The sequence below is a fragment of the Musca autumnalis genome, unplaced genomic scaffold, assembly GCF_047663935.1.
Source record: "Musca autumnalis isolate F117 unplaced genomic scaffold, ASM4766393v1 scaffold_5, whole genome shotgun sequence".
Taxonomy (NCBI): Eukaryota; Metazoa; Arthropoda; class Insecta; order Diptera; family Muscidae; genus Musca; species Musca autumnalis.
In genome coordinates this window covers 47,233,526-47,257,337 of record NW_027412088.1, presented here as the reverse complement: position 1 = coordinate 47,257,337, position 23,812 = coordinate 47,233,526, and the positions used below count along the sequence as shown (strand labels likewise).

The 23,812-nt window shown below is 36.4% G+C and overlaps 1 protein-coding gene across 1 annotated transcript; it reads right to left on the bottom strand.

Annotated features, from left to right (window-relative positions):
- Positions 1–1,188: 1,188 nt before the first annotated feature.
- Positions 1,189–12,608, bottom strand: Pof (RNA binding domain-containing protein painting of fourth). The gene is made up of 5 exons (XM_073990292.1): positions 11,253–12,608; positions 8,168–10,204; positions 4,249–4,332; positions 2,846–4,186; positions 1,189–1,962 (listed from the first exon to the last, which is right to left on the bottom strand). Exons 1-5 carry the CDS (start codon positions 12,382–12,384, stop codon positions 1,709–1,711), a joined length of 4,848 nt encoding a protein of 1,615 aa, XP_073846393.1. The 5' UTR covers positions 12,385–12,608; the 3' UTR covers positions 1,189–1,708.
- Positions 12,609–23,812: the final 11,204 nt, after the last annotated feature.

Genomic DNA, 23,812 nt, shown 5'->3' with positions numbered 1-23,812 from the left:
GAAAGATATTCCGTTAGTGAAGACCTTGCAAAGGACTTCTGTCTGCTGAAGAATATCTGTGGAAGGTCTTCTGCCTACTAAAGAAGACGTTGGAATTTCTTCTGACTACTGAAGAAGACCTTTGAAAGGTTTTTTACATACGAAAGAAGTCTTTGGAAAGTATTCTGTTTACTGAAGTACACTTTTGAAAAGTGTTGTGCCTACTGAAAAAGGCAGAATACCTTTGAAAAGCAATCTGTCTACTGAAAAAGACAGTACTATACACGTACGAACATTAAGGGTTGTTTAAACGTTTACATGTGCACCACCAAATGTTCTTTATTTTGTTAACAAAAAACTCGCGTAACGACGTTGAGCGTTAAACACACAACCCTAGGATTTGTAATCGAGCACTCACTCTCTGTGCCACCGTACTCATTACTTAGTAAGAAGTGAAGTAAGTAGTTTTAATTTATTACATTACTTTGTAATGGGTTACATAATGACTAACGGATTCGAATTTTTGCTGGGGAGAATCAACCGAATCAGCTAAATACCCTCAGCCTATAACAGTAGAAAAATCCATATGAGGAATGGTAAACTATGAAAAGATTCCTAATTTTAAAAAAGAAGACGAAAGAAATTTTTATAGTTTCCATCGTAAATTTTTAGGCCCGTATCTATTTTCCCTAGCCGCTATTATCCGATCCGAGAAGTGACCTTGAACTAGATTAAAGCGCAAATATTTTGAATAGCACTTAGCGTAGCGTCAAAATAGGGTAACGTTCCGAGACATATCCTTAAGCTACACTTTTTCCAAAACTTGTTAAATTTTGGCAGGTATTCGAAGGAGTTTACCGGTAAAGTCTAAATTCGAACTTCACATATGTCTGGAAGAAATATGTTATATTAGTTTGGACCAAATCGGTTACTCATTTCGAGGGTTATCTGCGCACCATTCTAGAGAAAATTTTTGTCGGGGATATGGCCCATCTTGGAACTTGATCTAAGTCTGGACAATCGGTTAATCCATTCGAATGTTATCGTGTGCACCAGCTAGACTGGCTGACCGAGCCATTTACCAAATAGTCTGAAACGGATATCGTCCAAACATACTTGGTGTCTAAAACCATTAGTTCTATGAGGCACGTTTGTTATCGTATCAAAGTACATATACCCTAAAGTCTAGAGGTATAAAAATACAAATACTCTGCCTTAAATAAAACCTTTATTATTTAAAAAACATACATATTTGTGAGATGTTATTTATTTACAAAAACCTAATTATTAGACTTTTTGACATTCAATAAGACTAATGCCATGAGGCTTAAACTATGTATTATAACAGGAGTTGTTACATATATTAAAAACATATAAAAAGAACCAAAATAAAGTTTTACATCTTCAATCCACGATGCACAATTTAAAGATAATTACGAAAAACACTCTCATGGGATATACAAAAATACTAAAGCTTTTAGAAAAAAGACAGTTAAACTTTTTAAAACATTCAGATTCGAAATCAAATTTCAAATTAATAAATGTTAAACTTAAACTATGATATTTCTAATAAATATCTTTTCTACGAAAATCTTAAAATTACAAATTTAAATAAAAATAATCTTATAGTATATTTGAAAATATTTAAAAAAATAAATAAAACGTTGTGTGTATCTGAGTGTGTATAAACTTTGGCAAGTAGTAGTTGTTGCTGTTTTTGTCATCATCATCATAATTCTTCATCGGAATCTGAATTAGAATCAAGCAACTTAAATAGTCTATCAAGATTGTCACCATGATTTGATGTTTTACTGCTACCAAAGAATGATGACTTTTTGTGTTGCGTACATTGTGGAGAGTTTTGTTTTGTTGACAAATCGGTATGGCTTGGTGTTTCAAGTTTGATTTTATCGCCAACTGTTTTAGGTTTGGGAAACGAATTTAATGTCGTCCTTTCATTATCGCAGCCAACAATGATGACATCTAAAATAAGAAAATATAATTATGACACTGTGAACACAAATTTTGGGCAAGAGATAATTCCTTTTGGAGATGAAAGCCCTTGGTGAGTATATTAAGAACCCCGAAGGACAGATCCACCGTGAGTCGAACTTTCGAGTTATGGCGTGTTGAATATTTTGCTGGAGAGCCTATAAGCCATCAGAAATTAGCGTTATATCTTTGTTAGCTGTTGCTTTAGCTTATTTTTGAGATTACATGTCTTCAGTCAAATCGAATGAGGATTATTTTCGTAGAACATTTCGACCTTCTAACTCGCTTCCTTCAATGTCCTTTTTGTACTTTATTTTAAGAGCCGCTATAAAAGTACCACAAGATGACGTTTTTCAGCTTCGAAATGTTCTGCAAAAAAGTCGCTCAGAAAATTTTTGGCAGAACATTTCGAAGCTGAAAAACGTCATCTTGTGGTACTTTTATAGCGGCTCTTAAAAGAAAGGACGAAAAGGACATTGAAGAAAGCGTAAATAATGCATTGAATTTTATGCTCACTTGCATCTCAGTAAGCGCACACTGCCGGTCGCTAGAGCAAATATTTGCCTAATGTGACCTTACCTTAAGTTTGGACAAAATATTACGAGATGCAATTTTGGACCAAATCAGTTGATCCTTGAACGCATTATCGTGCGCACCAGCCATTCAGATTAATAGACCGGCGGACGGACTAAATAGACCATAAGTTCTATGAAACAAATTTCATTCAAATGTACTTGGAGTCTTAAACCATAAATTCGCTAAGCCACATTTTTGTTCGTATCAAAGTGTTAATACCCTCGTTAGCCTAAAGACTGGAGGATGTATAAAGCACACCACCCAATATTACCATTTTCAACAACACTAATGTACTTACCATCATCGTCATCACTTGCATCTGTACAGTCTATAATTTCATTTGTATTTTTGTTTCGAGAAACTTCTGAACATTTCTGAAGACCCCTATCTGGTTTCTTTGTTCTCTTCCTGTCCTTAGGCATTTCCTTGGTTTCATTTCTTTCAACATTAATAACAACCGTCTTCTTTATACTGCTGCCTTTGGGAATATCCCTGGTATCGTTTCGGTCGCTCTTAATAACCGTCTTAGGTAAAAGAAACAGATCTTCAGTTTCACGTTCAATTTTTATTTTAACTTCAGCAGGGGGTTCATCATCCAATGTCAAATCGTAAAAACCCAATGAATTTAAGGCATTATTTGCAGGTACTAAATCTTCATCTTTTATCTTTGCAATAGGTTTTTCCATTGTTGTACTTTTTGATGGGGAATTACCCTTACACGATTTTGATCTTGATATAGGTAAGGATGTTTTTTCCTTGTCTGATGTCCTTACCAATTTTTTAGGAATTTTATTAGAATTTATTTGATTTTCCTTGGGATAATTTGTTTGCCCTTCTTCTTTAGTTCGTGACGAATTTAACTGTTTATTGCTTCTCAAAAGCCTTGGAGTTGTTAAAGGGACAGTAAATGTAGTTGTTGGACTTGCTAAATCATCTTCTTTAGCATTAGTATTCTTACAACTTTCGGTATTAACTGTTTCAGAACCTTGATTTACTGGCTGTGCCGGATGAGCGTCCTCGGACTTAATATCTAGCAAAGGCGCCAACAAAATATCATCTGTATCAATGATCAAAATATCATTGTCTATGGCATCATCTTCCATTGATTCTTGTTTAATTGCGCTGTCCTCACTTGTAGAATTTGTTGTGCTTATTGTTGTTGGTATTGACAAAGCATTACCCAGCCCTTCTTCATTTACCTCTTCCTTAATATCATCCACAACATTTGCTACATTCTTCACAGGAGTTTTTGTTCTTCTTTTGGATTTATCGGCAGTTTTCAATTTCTTTTTAGGTGGTGAAGTTTCATCCATACTCTCATGGCTACTTTCACACAGGCGTAAGAATTCACTTAAATCACAACTAGAATCACTTGTCTCAGATGTAACTGAAGCATTATCTGCCGCCGAAGAATGAACTTTTGATGTTAAACTTTCTTCCTTGTGACTACTGCCACATACAGAGTAGAATTCATAGTCTTCATCAAATCTATTTGTTTCTACTTTTATAGGAATATTAAAAAGTTCTGGATTTGTAGCTTGTAAATTGTTAACACCAACAATATCATCATCCTCTGCACCAGGTTCTGATTTGATGGTGTCCATTATTATACTGGGAACTATGGTACTCTCTGTTTTGTCTGCAGTGGGATAAGGGAATTTAAAAATGAAAAGAATTAAGTTTCGTTGATAATTATCTTACCTTCTTTGGAATTTTGCAATTTCACTGAATTATTCTCCTCGCATATTGTATGACTTGTAGTGCTATCACTCCTTGTTTCAGTATCTGAAAAGAAGGAAAGTGATAAAAATAAATACATAAAATGTTTTAAATATAAAAAACGAATGAATAGACAAGACAAAAATACATATAAATACATTTTGGGAGAGATCATGACATTGTTCATCTGTAACTTTGTGTAATATGAATGTTTACAGAGTGGTTGTTGTAGCAGTCCATCGTCTAAAATTAGACAAAAATAAAGGCTTTCACATTCACATGCCAATCTTCATATGTATGTACGTTGTACCCTCTCCTTCTTTAAGACCATAGGTAACAACAAGGTAATGCTTGTTCAAGACGTTGGGTTAGTAAACCACAATGGGAGAAAGTCTGGGAAAAAAGCAATGAATAAGATAACAAGACATACGGGTGCAACCCGTTGTTGTTGTAACAGTATGTCATATTCGTTTTTCTGCTTAATCTGGCTCTAGTTCTATCTCCAGTTCAAGGAATGTAGCTGCTTCAATGGGTTGTAGCCACAAAGTTACTGGAGTAAATTGAGTTGGTGTAATGCGGACCAGTACCGTATGCTGGACAGATGTTTCGCACCGTGTCATCGATCCTTGTCCTATAGGAATTTACACGGCTGCATAATCTCGAGCGTAGTTCAGCCAAAACTACTCTGGTTTGTCGTGGCAGATGCCACTTCTCAGCTGCTATAGATGGGGTATGTTCTCCGAGGACCGCATTCGACTGCATATGTGTGAATGCTTTTTAAGCTTGTTTGATAGGTTTTTTGATGAATGGTTTCTCTCTGGTAACGTTTCTAGATCATGCAGATCCTGACATGGTTATGTAGGTGTCCAATCCACCATGATTAGTGTGCTTCTCACGGTAACAGCCTAGCAGGTTCTGCAAGGAAATCATGCCAATGTGTTGCTGTTATGGATGCAGCTATGCTTGATGTACAACAACAAATTCGCTCTCTTCATCCTCATCTGCCGTTGTTTAGCAAAAGAAATGGACTCTCATGCAGGCTAACGCATAAAATATTTGAGCACCACTGGATCTTTTTCTCCTCACGTAGATGGTCCACTGGACCACACTGCCGCCGCATAGCTTACCACAGACAGACCTATCGCGTTATATGTATGCGGTCAACGAGGTTTCTTTATCTGCAACCCAAGTGCTGCCGGCTATGGATTTGAGGACTTGTTCATACATCTCAGCTTGTCAAAGATAAGTGTGGCATGTGCGGACAACGCGAACATGCTGTCGAATGTGACCCCTAGGATCTTGGGGTAGTTGGTGGTCGGAATTCTGCTACCATCAACCATGACATTTAACTCAATGCTCACCTCTGCAACAGAGTGGCCGTAGATTTAGTGGCGGATATTTGCATATTCAGTCGGATCAGTCAAATAGCAGTTCAGCCTTTCACAAATAACATCAGGGAAGTTATCTGACGCCAAAATCGTACAATCATCAATCCCACGGCAGCGGGTTCTTTCGTACCAGATTGACCCGGAATCATAGTGTTTCGGCCAGCGGCTGCCAACCCAGCATTAACTTATACTTCTATCTCAATGCCGCCTGGAGGTGGTGGAATACAGGAGAGGTAGAAATTAAATAGTTTCAGAGTTATCACCTCACCTTGGGGAACTCCCTGTTTCACTCTACGTCAACACTTATTATTGATTATCGAACGTTTCGAATTTGGCCGTTTCGATGTCCTCAAACAGTGTGGAGTGCTTGGCAGCATCAAAAACACCTGGAAAGTCAAGCGCCACCATCACAGTTCTATCTCACGGCTTGCTGCGGTTGAGTGCTCAGCTAATATGTGTGGTGAGGGCGTGCATCACTCTGCTCCTTACGAAACCCATGCTGATGATCGACATGATGATGATAGCTTTTTCCGGCGCTGGGGAGGATTTAAGCCTCAAGGAACTTTGCTACGTTTGAAAAAAAGAAATCAGCCTGTAAGATTAACCATCCTTGCCTGGCCTCAGTAGCGGGACCATCCAGCCCATTTCCAAAATTCGGGAACGATGTGGGTGTCTAGCGACAGGTTGAGAACTTTAATGAGATACTCGACTCCTGGCTTATCCAGCTGTTTGGGCATTACCATGTAGATTCCATCAGAGCCCAACGCTTTGGATGATTTAGAGTTTCATCTTCGCACCACAACGGATCAATTAGCGTAACGTCGCCAAACGTGACTGACGCCCTATCTTCCTTCTTTCCAGTTGTTGTTGTTCTTGTAGCAGCATATAATGCTGGGTTGGCAGCCGCTGCCCGAAACTCTTTTGGTTTCGGGTCAATCCGGTACGTAAGAACCCGCTGCCGTGGGATTGTGCTTTCAAGTGTTTATCTTAACCGTTGCCAACACTTTCACTTATTCCGGCTTTTGGTTGTTCCGCTTTCGTTCCCCGGTTTATTTTCAGTGTCAGCTCACTGTCTCTGGTGTTACTGGGATAGGCACGGCGAAGTTCATCATGTCGTCTCTGCCGGGAAATTTGTTCTCACTTCGGGTATTCGATCAGTAGGTATATGGTGAGCGGCTGTAGCTGTGATGAAGTCTTGGAACGTCATTTCTGCTACCCGAACATCAGAAGGGTTGCACAAATTTCTAAAGCGTTGATTAATGCAAGTGCGGCTTTAAGAGGTGATGAAATCGGACGGTCTGTTGATGGAGACAATTATGGGGAGATGGTCTGCCCCAAGAGAAACGACGGATTGCCATCTGACGTCTGGCGAACTGTGACACTGTTTGCTAATTCTGGCTGAGGCGTCCTCGCTGGCCGTGTAAAACGTGGAGGTATAAATCTGCTCACCCTGCACTATACCCCTACCCCTTTCGGTCGTTTCCGAGAAACGAATGCCACAACTCATGATGAGCATTAATGTCCCTAAGAGCAGATGTTTATGACCCTTCAAAAGCGGGTTAATATTGGGCCTATAACCTGCGGTTGTTTTTGTTGTTGTAGCAGCATAGAAACCTACGTGAAGCACAGGTTTGATGCTGGACTTATCTGGTGTGTTTATCGGGTTTGACTCATTATGCGTAATTTTTCCAAGTAGGAACACTTGTGCAGAAGGTTACTCTCTCCTGGACGTCTGGCAAAAGCTCTGTTCCTTTACCTGCAAGAATCTTCAAGTTTTACCACTTTTTACTCGAAAAGGGTTCCTTTACTTCGGACACCATACCATTCATATGGGAGCAGTTTACACCTTCTACTACTTTTGCCGGTTTTACCATTTTCAAAAGTAAAGGAACAGACCAAATATATACAGGTCTGGCAGAATTGGCGAAAGGATTTAAAAACAAACTTTTAGGACTCGTTACGATATATTGTCCTGGACCATAAATTCTCGAGCTATTTTACCATGGCTTGGCAAAAGTACATAACTACTCAATTTAGTTCTTTCTATCTATTACCAGATAATCCATCAAAAACACGGCAATACTCCGGATAAAAGTTCTTTCATCATCATTACCTCATCTTTTTCAATCCAATAGAAATCACCGGTGCCACCGTGGTGCAATGGTATGCACGCCCGCCTTGCACGCTGCAGGTCGTGGGTTCGATTCCCCGGCCAAGCAACATCGAACAATTTTTCAACGGTGGCAAAATACCCCTCAGTAATGTTGGCGTCTTAAACCCGACGTTCGGACTCGGCTATAAACTGTAGGTCCCATATCATTGAGCTAATATGAATCGGGGTGCACTCATTGATATGAGAGAAGTCTCCATTGTCCCGTATGGGATGTTTGTGGAACAATTATATTATTATTACAAATAAATAAAAATTCAATCATCACCTCATCGTGTTCATCTTGACCTTCAGGATAAACAATAATACTAATAAATAATCTCAAATATGGTTCTTATCTTACCTGTTGTACTCTCTTCGCTTGTGGATGTGCCGCTGCATGACGGTGTCTCAGATTCACTACATTCCCGATGCTTTTCCATTTCCAAATCTGAAGGATAATTGTTTGTATTATTTGAATGCGACGATACTTCTTTATTCGGTACAGATGACAACACATCAACATCAGTGTTCGAAATGTTTACTTGATTTGGAATCGGTGAAGCCATAGACTCACTATCAGTTTGATTTTCATTTGGCCGAGTTTCGTCATTAGTCTCATTCTCCTCATTAATTTCCTTATCAGCATCATGATCAACTATATTTTCTTCTTCTTCGTCATTGTCTAATGACTGGCTTGCATTGTGCTCTAAAGATGGGCTTGCTGCTGATGCTGTAGAAATATCAGTACACAAATTTGAATCAGTCTTATTTCCACTCTCTATTGATTGGTTTATTTCGCTGGATTTTAACTCATTGAATATGTTATCATTAATTTGACTAGCATTAGAATATTCTGCATCGTTTATAGCTCCAATGACATTGTGATTTGATTGTAAATTCGGCCTTTCACTGCAGTCAAAGTCAACTGTTTGAGTTTTTTCAATGCTCTCAGCATCATTTTGTCCTTTATCATCGCTGTTACTATCTGAAATTGCCATTGCTGATTTTTGACGCGTATCAAAATGTGTATCTTTTTCAATTGGTTTCCTTGTTTCAATACTTTTTGGCTCATCGACATGTTCATCATTGATTTTCTCAGCAACAGATTTTTCTTTATCCTCTATCAGATTTGCATAAAGATCAGATATGTCTAACGTTTGAGACGGGTTTGTCCATGAATTTGAATCAGTCTCTGAAATTACTGGTGTCTCTGTTTGATTTTCTCCTACGACATCTGCTGCTGTTCGAAGGCAATAATTCAAATCAGTTTCGTTTGTTTTTGTTGAATTTGTTTCTTTATTCCCTATTACGCTGTCGTTTAACAAGACATTCTGCTCCATGTGTGTATTGCATGAATTTAAATTAGTTTCTTCTTGATCTTCAGCACTTTGTAAAATATCCATTGTCGTGCTATTTTCTACTTCATCTTGGTCAAATCCATTATCTACTACTTTTGAATTGGTTTGTTCTTCATTTGTTTCCTCCTCCATGGAAATATTTTTCTCTGTTCCCACCGAGTTAGTTCCATTTTCTGGAGAAGTGGTTGTAACATCCTCATTAATTTGAATCGTTGGCATATTCGAGATAACATCACTTGCCGTTGTTGAATCTACTACATTTTCTATTGCCTCATCCTGTGTGGATGTATTAACGGCATCTGATAATTCAGAGGGTAATGAACTGGTACTTATCATACTGTAACCATCAGCCATTGTCTCATCTTCTTGCAAGGCATTATCCAAACTATCCTCCTTGGAAATTGAATCGTAACGACGAAACCTTAAAATCAATGTACGACCTTCTAGTTCGGTATTCACCATGCGACGATAAGCAGCAATGGCATCTTCAGCTTTATGATAACGTATAAAAGCATATCGTGTACATTTCAAACGTTGCGAATAGCCAATGTCTATACGTGCAGCACCAGGAAAGTGTTCTTTTAAAACTTTACACACCACCGTGGGTGCCAAATTACCCACATACAAAGTATACGGATCAATAGTATCTACATTTTTAGCGTCATCATGACCATTTGGCTTTGCCATTTTACGTATTTCGGCTGAAATAAAACCATTACCAAATGGTATTTTTGAAATTTTCTCAACAACTCTATTGGCATCTACACCTTCCTTGAGATAAACGAGACAATAACGTGGTGCAAAGTTTGAATGGAAATGTACCGATTCAATTTCTTTGCAATAGCTTTGAACTATTTCACGATTGAGAGGAGGATCGGGAAAACGTAAATTCAAAACAGTTTCTTTGGTGTAATCTTTAGAGAGTTCCTGTTCTGCCTTTAGAGCCATTTGGGCTTCTTCCATATTCCATTCCTTCATGGTAGCTTTTGACAATGAGAATTTTTTACGCTGTTTTTTCGTCTTCACCTTTGGCCCAGATACTGAAAAGAAAAATAAATCGAATGAGAATAGGAAAATGAAGTGAATATCTGATTGCCTACTATAGACAGTATATTTTATTAAGGTATTCTATTATAGACAGAAGACTTTAAAAAGATCTATAGACATATGGCTTTGTAATGGCTTTTTATAGACAGAAGGCCTCGCAAAGGTCTTCTATAGACAAAATACATCACAAAGGTCTTATATAGACAGACGACCTTTCAAAGGTCTTCTATACCCAGAACACCTTCTAAAGGTATTCCTTAAACAAAAAAACTTTCAAAGGTCTTCTACAGACAGAAGACCTTTTAAAGGTCTTCAGTGTACAGAAAACCTTAAAGGTCTTCTATAGACAGTAGACATTCTAAAGGTCTTCTAAAGACAGAAGACCTTCTAAAGATTTTCTATATAGGTCTTCTATATACTGAAGAGCTTCTAAAGATCTTTTCTAGACAGAAAGCCTTCTACGGATCATCTATAGACGGAAAATCTGCTAAGGTTCTGCTAACAAAATGTCTTCTAAAGGTCTTCTATAGACAAAAAACGTTCCAAAGGTCTTTTTTAGACAAAAGAGCTTCTGAAGATATTCTATGGTACAGAAGACCTTCTAAATTTCTAATATAGACAGAAGACCTTCCAAAGGTATTTTATAGACAGAATACTCTCCAAAGGTCTTTTATGGACAGAATGCATTCAAAGGTCTTCTATAGACAAGACTAATGATTTTCTACCTACAGAAGAGCTTCTAAAGGTCTTATATAGAAACAAGACTATCTAATGGGCTTCCAAAGGTCCTATATAGACAGAAGGTCCATAGACAGAAAGCCTTTTAAAGGTCTTCTATATACAGAACTGATTCTAAAGGCCTTCTACAAACAATAAACCTTCCAAAGGTCTTTTATAGACAAAAGTCCTTCTAAAGGTCTTCTATAGACAAAAGACCTTCTAAAGGTCTTCTATAGACTTTCCAAAGGTCTCTTATGGACAGAATACATTTTAAAGGTCTTCTATACTAACACTTGATACACATTTCGTAACATTATTTACCTTTAGATGTGTCCATGGTAATCTTAGATGAATTATCGGCTTCTATATAAGATTTTGTGAAATCATTTTGATCGAGATTTCCATTTGCAACTCCGGTTGATTCATCAGATGGTAAAGGCGGTGGAGGTGGAGGCGGCTGAGCTGCTTCCGGTGTGGGCGGTAAAGGTGGTGGAGTCTGCAGAGGTGGTGGTGGTTGTCCCAATATGCCCGTTGAAGACAACAGATATGACGTTGAATTTATTGTTGTCACTGTTGAATCAACTGGTTGAGGTTTTGACGTTAAAACTTGTAGTAAATACTGTTGAACCGCCGTATTCAAAGGTGATGGTTTTGATGCAGATTTGAATTGTTTCGCTGGAGATTTTTTCTTTGCTTTGGTCACACAAGAATTTCGATTTTCTGAGATCTTCTTTTGTTTTGCATTATTTTGCTTGTGAGAATTCTTCGTGAGTTTTTTCTCTTCATTACATTGTTTAGTTAGAATCTTTTTTGAGGATGATGAAACAGGCGGAGGCGGTGTGACGCATTTGGTATCTGGAGGCGGTGTATATGGTGGTGTCCTGGGACCTTTCGGTGGAGGAATTCTTGGTGTTGATCTTCCGTTGCTGGAAAAATTTCTGTTAGTATCGTCTTGTGGAGTATGTGGTGGTGTTCTTGGACCTTTAGGCAGTGAGGGACACTGAGACAATGTTGTGGATATTCTTGGGGGTGACCTTGCAGACCTACCGTTGTTGGAGAAAATGCGATTAGTATCGTCGTTTTGTGGAGTATATAGTGGCGTGTTTGGACCCTTCGAAAATATTATTGGCTCCCCTGCATGTGGTCTAAATGATCGAACATTTATATTTGGTGAGAAGTTACGATTTTTATTGTTCTGCGGGCGATGGTGACGAAAATTATTTGTTGATGGAGCTGGGTGTCTGATAGGCACAACGGGAGTATTATGATGATATTGTTGTTTATGTTGTGAATGATTGCTGGGAAATGGCATACGATTTGTTCCCTCAAAACGAACATAGCGTTGTCCAAAGTTGAATGGCACACAGGGTATGTTATTCATGTTATTATTAGCATAATTTGATCTCCCACCGGAGGAAGCCCAGATAGGCGGATGTGTGTTGTACTGGTTCATTTTGTGTACGCAATTTGTTGGAACTAATTCAATTTTTCAACGATGAATTGTCTAATTCCTTCCACAGAGTACGATGTGGCCACATATTGAATTAATAAGCAACAGTCAGAAAACTTCAACAACTTTTCATCCTTTCATTGATATTTTCCTCTGCACAATCAATATTTTGGAGGAATAAGAATCAATTGGTCAGTAGAGAAGAAGCAAGCGTTAATGTTTAGAATGATAGATGAGAAGGAAATTAAAGAACATACGAACATCTGTTAGTAGAACACAGAGTTGTATTTGAGGAATGAAATTGTAACGAATAGTAACTATTAAATGCTCTGTTCCAGACCTGCAAGAAGCTACTATTTGTTACTACGATAACATATTTTCCTTTATGTTATCGGAAAAAATAGTAAAAATTAGTAGATTCTTGCAGGTCTGAAACAGACCATAAATATCGCTGGAGGGGAAACTGGCTGTAATAGGTCTGTCTGGTTACTTACTTTACCTGGTTTTTTCTACCATGTATTTTATGGTAGCAAATTTCGAAGTTCCAAATTTCAAGAGTGGACCCTATTAAATTTTGAAAACCAAAGCTCTGTTCCTTTACGTCCAAGAAAAAGCAACAGTCAGCAAACTTCAACAACTTTTCATACTTTTCATTCTTTCATTAGCTTTGTTCCTTTACTTTTTTAATGGTAAGGGTGGTAAAAGAGAAAAGTGTGAAAATTGCTCAAAATTGCTCTCTCATGAACATTTTTACCAGAAAAGTAAAGGAACGGAAAAATGGTAGATCTAGCAGCAATGTCAAAAAGAAACATAAAAAATCAATTTTCGTCTTTTATTTCACAGTTTTTAATTTAGTTTTGTCAGCGTTCGACTTTTTCTTCTGCTTTTCGTCCGTTTACTCCTTCATTGTGAAATGATCGTCAAACAAAAATCGAAAAATCAGTTCTGCCATTTTTTACCTGCAGAAATTTTGCTGGTAGCCTGTGGTAGAAGAGAAAGCCATTTTCGCTCTCTCTCCCCTCTCACTCTCTTAAAAATGGCTTCCAGTTTTGCCACTTTTCGGGGTTAAGGAACGCTTTGCTGGTTAAAAATGGTAACAAATGTTAAAAATGGTAACCTCAGGTAGGTAAAGGAACACAGCTTTAAATGCTCTGTTCCAGACCTGCATGAAGCTACTATTTGTTACTACGTCCCGGTTCACACTTGAGTGATTTCATTGAAAAAATTGCATGAAATTATGCGTCTCTAGATCGACTTCCATAGTAGAGTAAAATCATAAAATTGCTGTAGTGGGGAATTCGATTTAAGAACGCCTAATTTCATAAAATTTTTTAATGAAATTAACGCTAGTGTGGACCGGGACTACGTTAACATTTTTTCCTTTATGTTATCGGAGAAAATAGTAAAAATTAGTAGATTCTTGCAGGTCTGGAACAGACCATATATATCGCTGCAGGGGAAACTGGCTGTAATAGGTCTGTCTGGTTACTTACTTTACCTGGTTTGTTCTACCATGTATTTTATGGTAGGAAATTTCGAAGTTCCAAATTTCAAGAGTAGACCCTATTAAATTTTGAAAACCAAAGCTCTGTTCCTTCACGTCCAAGAAAAAGCAACAGTCAGCAAACTTCAACAACTTTTCATCCTTTCATTGATATTTTCCTCTGCACAATCAATATTTTGAGGAATAAGAGTCAATTGGTAAGTAGAGAAGAAGCAAGCGTTAATGTTTAGAATGATGGGTGAGAAGGAAATTAAAGAACATACGAACAGCTGTTAGTAGAACACAGAGTTGTATTTGAGGAATGAAATTGTAACGAATAATAAATATTTGAATATCGCTGGAGGGAAACTAGGAATAAGAATCAATTGGTCAGTAGAGAAGAAGCAAGCGTTAATGTTTAGAATGATATGATGAGAAGGAAATTAAAGAACATACGAACAGCTGTTAGTAGAACACAGAGTTGTATTTGAGGAATGAAATTGTAACGAATAATAAATATTTGAATATCGCTGGAGGGAAACTAGGAATAAGAATCAATTGGTAAGTAGAGAAAAAACAAGCGTTAATGTTTAGAATGATGGGTGAGAAGGAAATTAAAGAACATACGAACAGCTGTTAGTAGAACACAGAGTTGTATTTGAGGAATGAAATTGTAACGAATAATAAATATTTGAATATCGCTGGAGGGGAAACTGGCTATAATAGGTCTGTCTGGTTACTTTCGAAGTTCCACATTTCAAGAGTAGACCCTATTAAATTTTGAAAACCAAAGCTCTGTTCCTTTACGTCCAAGAAAAAGCAACAGTCAGCAAACTTCAACAACTTTTCTTCCTTTCATTGATATTTTCATCTGCACAATCAATATTTTGAGGAATAAGAATCAATTGGTAAGTAGAGAAAAAACAAGCGTTAATGTTTAGAATGATGGATGAGAAGGAAATTAAAGAACATACGAACAGCTGTTAGTAGAACACAGAGTTGTATTTGAGGAATGAAATTGTAACGAATAATAAATATTTGAATATCGCTGGAGGGAAACTAGGAATAAGAATCAATTGGTCAGTAGAGAAGAAGCAAGCGTTAATGTTTAGAATGATATGATGAGAAGGAAATTAAAGAACATACGAACAGCTGTTAGTAGAACACAGAGTTGTATTTGAAGATTGAAATTGTAACCATGGTACAATAATACAGGTAGCATTATCATGCCAGCTGATGGTAACATAATGTGTCAATTGCATTGAATTGATGTCAAATTTTGACATCTTATGTTGCCAACAATTGTCGATGCGGCTACCTGTGTATTTGTACCATGATTGTAACGAATAGTGACTATTAAGATTTGTTCCTCTACTTTTTTAATGGTAAGGGTGGTAAAAGGGAAAAGTGTCAAAATTGCTCTCTCATGAACATGTTACCAGAAAAGAAAAGGAACGGAAAAATGGTAGATCAGGCAGCAATGTCAAAAAGAAACATAAAAAAATCAATTTTCGTCTTTTATTACACAGTTTTTAATTTAGTTTTGTCAGCGTTCGACTTTTTCTTCTGCTTTTCGTCCGTTTACTCCTTCATTGTGAAATGATCGTCAAACAAAAATCGAAAAATCAGTTCTGCCATTTTTTACCTGCAGAAATTTTGCTGGTAGCCTGTGGTAGAAGAGAAAGCCATTTTCGCTCTCTCTCCCCTCTCACTCTCTTAAAAATGGCTTCCAGTTTTGCCACTTTTCGGGGTTAAGGAACGCTTTGCTGGTTAAAAATGGTAACAAATGTTAAAAATGGTAACCTCAGGTAGGTAAAGGAACACAGCTTTAAATGCTCTGTTCCAGACCTGCATGAAGCTACTATTTGTTACTACGTCCCGGTTCACACTTGAGTGATTTCATTGAAAAAATTGCATGAAATTATGCGTCTCTAGATCGACTTCCATAGTAGAGTAAAATCATAAAATTGCTGTAGTGGGGAATTCGATTTAAGAACGCCTAATTTCATAAAATTTTTTAATGAAATTAACGCTAGTGTGGACCGGGACTACGTTAACATTTTTTCCTTTATGTTATCGGAGAAAATAGTAAAAATTAGTAGATTCTTGCAGGTCTGGAACAGACCATATATATCGCTGCAGGGGAAACTGGCTGCAATAGGTCTGTCTGGTTACTTACTTTACCTGGTTTGTTCTACCATGTATTTTATGGTAGGAAATTTCGAAGTTCCAAGAAAAAGCAACAGTCAGCAAACTTCAACAACTTTTCATCCTTTCATTGATATTTTCCTCTGCACAATCAATATTTTGAGGAATAAGAGTCAATTGGTAAGTAGAGAAGAAGCAAGCGTTAATGTTTAGAATGATAGATGAGAAGGAAATTAAAGAACATACGAACATCTGTTAGTAGAACACAGAGTTGTATTTGAGGAATGAAATTGTAACGAATAGTAACTATTAAATGCTCTGTTCCAGACCTGCAAGAAGCTACTATTTGTTACTACGATAACATATTTTCCTTTATGTTATCGGAAAAAATAGTAAAAATTAGTAGATTCTTGCAGGTCTGAAACAGACCATAAATATCGCTGGAGGGGAAACTGGCTGTAATAGGTCTGTCTGGTTACTTACTTTACCTGGTTTTTTCTACCATGTATTTTATGGTAGCAAATTTCGAAGTTCCAAATTTCAAGAGTGGACCCTATTAAATTTTGAAAACCAAAGCTCTGTTCCTTTACGTCCAAGAAAAAGCAACAGTCAGCAAACTTCAACAACTTTTCATACTTTTCATTCTTTCATTAGCTTTGTTCCTTTACTTTTTTAATGGTAAGGGTGGTAAAAGAGAAAAGTGTGAAAATTGCTCAAAATTGCTCTCTCATGAACATTTTTACCAGAAAAGTAAAGGAACGGAAAAATGGTAGATCTAGCAGCAATGTCAAAAAGAAACATAAAAAATCAATTTTCGTCTTTTATTTCACAGTTTTTAATTTAGTTTTGTCAGCGTTCGACTTTTTCTTCTGCTTTTCGTCCGTTTACTCCTTCATTGTGAAATGATCGTCAAACAAAAATCGAAAAATCAGTTCTGCCATTTTTTACCTGCAGAAATTTTGCTGGTAGCCTGTGGTAGAAGAGAAAGCCATTTTCGCTCTCTCTCCCCTCTCACTCTCTTAAAAATGGCTTCCAGTTTTGCCACTTTTCGGGGTTAAGGAACGCTTTGCTGGTTAAAAATGGTAACAAATGTTAAAAATGGTAACCTCAGGTAGGTAAAGGAACACAGCTTTAAATGCTCTGTTCCAGACCTGCATGAAGCTACTATTTGTTACTACGTCCCGGTTCACACTTGAGTGATTTCATTGAAAAAATTGCATGAAATTATGCGTCTCTAGATCGACTTCCATAGTAGAGTAAAATCATAAAATTGCTGTAGTGGGGAATTCGATTTAAGAACGCCTAATTTCATAAAATTTTTTAATGAAATTAACGCTAGTGTGGACCGGGACTACGTTAACATTTTTTCCTTTATGTTATCGGAGAAAATAGTAAAAATTAGTAGATTCTTGCAGGTCTGGAACAGACCATATATATCGCTGCAGGGGAAACTGGCTGTAATAGGTCTGTCTGGTTACTTACTTTACCTGGTTTGTTCTACCATGTATTTTATGGTAGGAAATTTCGAAGTTCCAAATTTCAAGAGTAGACCCTATTAAATTTTGAAAACCAAAGCTCTGTTCCTTCACGTCCAAGAAAAAGCAACAGTCAGCAAACTTCAACAACTTTTCATCCTTTCATTGATATTTTCCTCTGCACAATCAATATTTTGAGGAATAAGAGTCAATTGGTAAGTAGAGAAGAAGCAAGCGTTAATGTTTAGAATGATGGGTGAGAAGGAAATTAAAGAACATACGAACAGCTGTTAGTAGAACACAGAGTTGTATTTGAGGAATGAAATTGTAACGAATAATAAATATTTGAATATCGCTGGAGGGAAACTAGGAATAAGAATCAATTGGTCAGTAGAGAAGAAGCAAGCGTTAATGTTTAGAATGATATGATGAGAAGGAAATTAAAGAACATACGAACAGCTGTTAGTAGAACACAGAGTTGTATTTGAGGAATGAAATTGTAACGAATAATAAATATTTGAATATCGCTGGAGGGAAACTAGGAATAAGAATCAATTGGTAAGTAGAGAAAAAACAAGCGTTAATGTTTAGAATGATGGGTGAGAAGGAAATTAAAGAACATACGAACAGCTGTTAGTAGAACACAGAGTTGTATTTGAGGAATGAAATTGTAACGAATAATAAATATTTGAATATCGCTGGAGGGGAAACTGGCTATAATAGGTCTGTCTGGTTACTTTCGAAGTTCCACATTTCAAGAGTAGACCCTATTAAATTTTGAAAACCAAAGCTCTGTTCCTTTACGTCCAAGAAAAAGCAACAGTCAGCAAACTTCAACAACTTTTCTTCCTTTCATTGATATTTTCATCTGCACAATCAATATTTTGAGGAATAAGAATCAATTGGTAAGTAGAGAAAAAACAAGCGTTAATGTTTAGAATGATGGATGAGAAGGAAATTAAAGAACATACGAACAGCTGTTAGTAGAACACAGAGTTGTATTTGAGGAATGAAATTGTAACGAATAATAAATATTTGAATATCGCTGGAGGGAAACTAGGAATAAGAATCAATTGGTCAGTAGAGAAGAAGCAAGCGTTAATGTTTAGAATGATATGATGAGAAGGAAATTAAAGAACATACGAACAGCTGTTAGTAGAACACAGAGTTGTATTTGAAGATTGAAATTGTAACCATGGTACAATAATACAGGTAGCATTATCATGCCAGCTGATGGTAACATAATGTGTCAATTGCATTGAATTGATGTCAAATTTTGACATCTTATGTTGCCAACAATTGTCGATGCGGCTACCTGTGTATTTGTACCATGATTGTAACGAATAGTGACTATTAAGATTTGTTCCTCTACTTTTTTAATGGTAAGGGTGGTAAAAGGGAAAAGTGTCAAAATTGCTCTCTCATGAACATGTTACCAGAAAAGAAAAGGAACGGAAAAATGGTAGATCAGGCAGCAATGTCAAAAAGAAACATAAAAAAATCAATTTTCGTCTTTTATTACACAGTTTTTAATTTAGTTTTGTCAGCGTTCGACTTTTTCTTCTGCTTTTCGTCCGTTTACTCCTTCATTGTGAAATGATCGTCAAACAAAAATCGAAAAATCAGTTCTGCCATTTTTTACCTGCAGAAATTTTGCTGGTAGCCTGTGGTAGAAGAGAAAGCCATTTTCGCTCTCTCTCCCCTCTCACTCTCTTAAAAATGGCTTCCAGTTTTGCCACTTTTCGGGGTTAAGGAACGCTTTGCTGGTTAAAAATGGTAACAAATGTTAAAAATGGTAACCTCAGGTAGGTAAAGGAACACAGCTTTAAATGCTCTGTTCCAGACCTGCATGAAGCTACTATTTGTTACTACGTCCCGGTTCACACTTGAGTGATTTCATTGAAAAAATTGCATGAAATTATGCGTCTCTAGATCGACTTCCATAGTAGAGTAAAATCATAAAATTGCTGTAGTGGGGAATTCGATTTAAGAACGCCTAATTTCATAAAATTTTTTAATGAAATTAACGCTAGTGTGGACCGGGACTACGTTAACATTTTTTCCTTTATGTTATCGGAGAAAATAGTAAAAATTAGTAGATTCTTGCAGGTCTGGAACAGACCATATATATCGCTGCAGGGGAAACTGGCTGCAATAGGTCTGTCTGGTTACTTACTTTACCTGGTTTGTTCTACCATGTATTTTATGGTAGGAAATTTCGAAGTTCCAAGAAAAAGCAACAGTCAGCAAACTTCAACAACTTTTCATCCTTTCATTGATATTTTCCTCTGCACAATCAATATTTTGAGGAATAAGAGTCAATTGGTAAGTAGAGAAGAAGCAAGCGTTAATGTTTAGAATGATAGATGAGAAGGAAATTAAAGAACATACGAACATCTGTTAGTAGAACACAGAGTTGTATTTGAGGAATGAAATTGTAACGAATAGTAACTATTAAATGCTCTGTTCCAGACCTGCAAGAAGCTACTATTTGTTACTACGATAACATATTTTCCTTTATGTTATCGGAAAAAATAGTAAAAATTAGTAGATTCTTGCAGGTCTGAAACAGACCATAAATATCGCTGGAGGGGAAACTGGCTGTAATAGGTCTGTCTGGTTACTTACTTTACCTGGTTTTTTCTACCATGTATTTTATGGTAGCAAATTTCGAAGTTCCAAATTTCAAGAGTGGACCCTATTAAATTTTGAAAACCAAAGCTCTGTTCCTTTACGTCCAAGAAAAAGCAACAGTCAGCAAACTTCAACAACTTTTCATACTTTTCATTCTTTCATTAGCTTTGTTCCTTTACTTTTTTAATGGTAAGGGTGGTAAAAGAGAAAAGTGTGAAAATTGCTCAAAATTGCTCTCTCATGAACATTTTTACCAGAAAAGTAAAGGAACGGAAAAATGGTAGATCTAGCAGCAATGTCAAAAAGAAACATAAAAAATCAATTTTCGTCTTTTATTTCACAGTTTTTAATTTAGTTTTGTCAGCGTTCGACTTTTTCTTCTGCTTTTCGTCCGTTTACTCCTTCATTGTGAAATGATCGTCAAACAAAAATCGAAAAATCAGTTCTGCCATTTTTTACCTGCAGAAATTTTGCTGGTAGCCTGTGGTAGAAGAGAAAGCCATTTTCGCTCTCTCTCCCCTCTCACTCTCTTAAAAATGGCTTCCAGTTTTGCCACTTTTCGGGGTTAAGGAACGCTTTGCTGGTTAAAAATGGTAACAAATGTTAAAAATGGTAACCTCAGGTAGGTAAAGGAACACAGCTTTAAATGCTCTGTTCCAGACCTGCATGAAGCTACTATTTGTTACTACGTCCCGGTTCACACTTGAGTGATTTCATTGAAAAAATTGCATGAAATTATGCGTCTCTAGATCGACTTCCATAGTAGAGTAAAATCATAAAATTGCTGTAGTGGGGAATTCGATTTAAGAACGCCTAATTTCATAAAATTTTTTAATGAAATTAACGCTAGTGTGGACCGGGACTACGTTAACATTTTTTCCTTTATGTTATCGGAGAAAATAGTAAAAATTAGTAGATTCTTGCAGGTCTGGAACAGACCATATATATCGCTGCAGGGGAAACTGGCTGTAATAGGTCTGTCTGGTTACTTACTTTACCTGGTTTGTTCTACCATGTATTTTATTGTAGGAAATTTCGAAGTTCCAAATTTCAAGAGTATACCCTATTAAATTTTGAAAACCAAAGCTCTGTTCCTTCACGTCCAAGAAAAAGCAACAGTCAGCAAACTTCAACAACTTTTCATCCTTTCATTGATATTTTCCTCTGCACAATCAATATTTTGAGGAATAAGAATCAATTGGATCAATTGGTCAGTAGAGAAGAAGCAAGCGTCAATGTTTAGAATGATAGATGAGAAGGAAATTAAAGAACATACGAACAGCTGTTAGTAGAACACAGAGTGGTATTTGAGGAATGAAATTGTAACGAATAATAAATATTTGAATACCGCTGGAGGGAAAACTGGGTATAATGTCAAAACCTAAAACTTTGCGTGTGCGTTCAAAAATACAAAAACAAAATAACCCCCAGTTTTTGTAAAAATTTTTATTCTTCTCACACGAATGGTCAAATTTTGTAGATCGATTTACTCGCTTTAGCGCAATTGTAGAGCGCTGATTTTTTAATGAGGAATCCTTAATGATATATGGAACGGGTATACGAAAAATTAGATGTGTATGCCATCTGGGGGCTGAGCTACGAATGCCTAAATTATTACGAATATAGACGAACGAACAAAAATAAGTTACAAAAACTGGGGGTAAATGTATTTCAAATTGAAATTAACGTGAAGAATGTTCTTTACTTGCAAGAATCTTCAAGTTATACCACTTTTTACTCGAAAAGCCTTTCTTTTCTTCATACACCATACAATTCATGGTAGTTTACAACTTTGACTACTTTTTTCGGTTTTACCACTTTCAAAAGTAAAGGAACAGACCATGGTGGAATAAGATGGTGTTACATCGATAACAATAATCGGTCTATTTACCAAACCAATGCTAAGTTTACATTTACGAAATCCACTCGATTTCATCTGTCAATTCCATAGCTCAAACGTCAAATGAAATCTCATCTGAAATCCATTGGATTTCATTTGACGTTTAACCTGTAAAAATGTAAACATAGCACAAACGTCAAAATAACGCATTACTGTGAATTGCTTGTTTACCTTTTGTATGTAATTTAATTCACAATAGTCGATGGTCAGACTAGCACGATTTCAACATGGCGACGTCAAGTTTATAGGCGAGGGGTATGAAGTAGTGAAACCCATGTACATGGTTTTCTGTGTTTGTTGTGTTGCCTCTTCTTGTTCTTCGTTGCAAGATTTTTTCTTCAATTTTCTTTCATTTTTATTTTCTCAAGCAAACGTTAACAACAAAACAAGCATAAATATATTTAATAAAAACATTTAATAAATGAAATAGTGAAATTTTAACTATTAATATTAATTTAATTATTAATGTTAATTATTTTGTGTTGTTTTTTTGGTTTATTTATGTCTTTTTTTGTTTTTATTGGTATGAGAAACACAACAAACGCGAATGGTAAAATAAAGAGGACACGCAAAGATCTTAAATTTCACGTTAACGTGTGTGGACATTAACGAAATTTGAAAAGAAACTTTAACGAAATTGGTTTCATGAAACTTTGCTAGTCTGACCATCGACATAATGCATTTTGACAACTAATGTGATAATCAGCTGTTTTTGCCGTTGTACCTGTATTATTGTAGCTCTGTTCCTTTACGTGCAAGAATCTTCAAGTTTTACCACTTTTTACTTGAAAAGCGTTCCTTTACTTCAGACACCATACACTTCATATGGGAACAGCTTACAAGTTTTACTACTTTTGCCGGTTTTACCATTTTCAAAAGTAAAGGAACAGACCATGTGTCATGGAACAGTAGAGCTGGCAAAAAATCGATGGGACTATCGATAATATCGATTGGTTTTTAAAAATACAATATCGATAGATAGTTTTGTCTATCGATATTATCGGAATAAAAACCCTTAACTTGAAATCCATTGAAATAAATAAAAATTTCACTGCTTTTCGGTTATGTGTGTAAGAAAGTAAGTCCGTAGTCACAGGCACACATTTTTCGGTAAAATAAAATGTTTTTTACATTTTTTTTATAAAATAAAAGCAGTTGTTTATTCTCCTTCACATTTCTGTGAACTACTTTTGCATAATATCAAGAAAATCATGGCCATTTCCGCCATTTTCATCTCCAAATTAATGGCGATGACAACTTAACGATAATATCGATAGCAATCGATATTTTAAAACATTATATCGAAAATATCTAATGTTGGGAATATCGATGGTTTGCCAGCCCTATGGAACAGACCATAGAACTCTTGCTATCGATCATGGTACAATAATACAGGTAGCATTATCATGCCAGCTGATGGTAACATAATGTGTCAATTTCATTGAATTGATGTCAAATTTTGACATCTTATGTTGCCAACAATTGCCGATGCGGCTACCTGTGTATTTGTACCATGCTATCGATAACATTATGGCTGTTCCAGAACCTGCAAGAAGCTACTTTTTTTACTACGATAACAATTTTTCTTTTATGATATCGAAAAAATAGTAGATTCTCTCAGTACTGGAATATACCAAATTGTTCCTTTAATTAATTTAATTTATTTCGAAAAAATAGTAGATTTTATGCAGTACTGGAACAGACCAATTATTAACAGTGTTACCGTTTTCTTGCTACCATTCCAAAGTGAATGATGGTGGGTGAATTGGATAAACAAAAAACATCTGATTT

Excerpts from the sequence above, each read along its gene's own strand:
- Pof (XM_073990292.1), bottom strand. The coding sequence starts at position 12,384 with ATGAACCAGTACAACACACATCCGCCTATCTGGGCTTCCTCCGGTGGG. Across the intron at positions 10,205-11,252 it reads TACCATGGACACATCTAAAG|TATCTGGGCCAAAGGTGAAG; the intron begins GTAAATAATGTT and ends TTTTCTTTTCAG. Across the intron at positions 4,333-8,167 it reads AAGCGAAGAGAGTACAACAG|ATACTGAAACAAGGAGTGAT; the intron begins GTAAGATAAGAA and ends CCTTCTTTTCAG.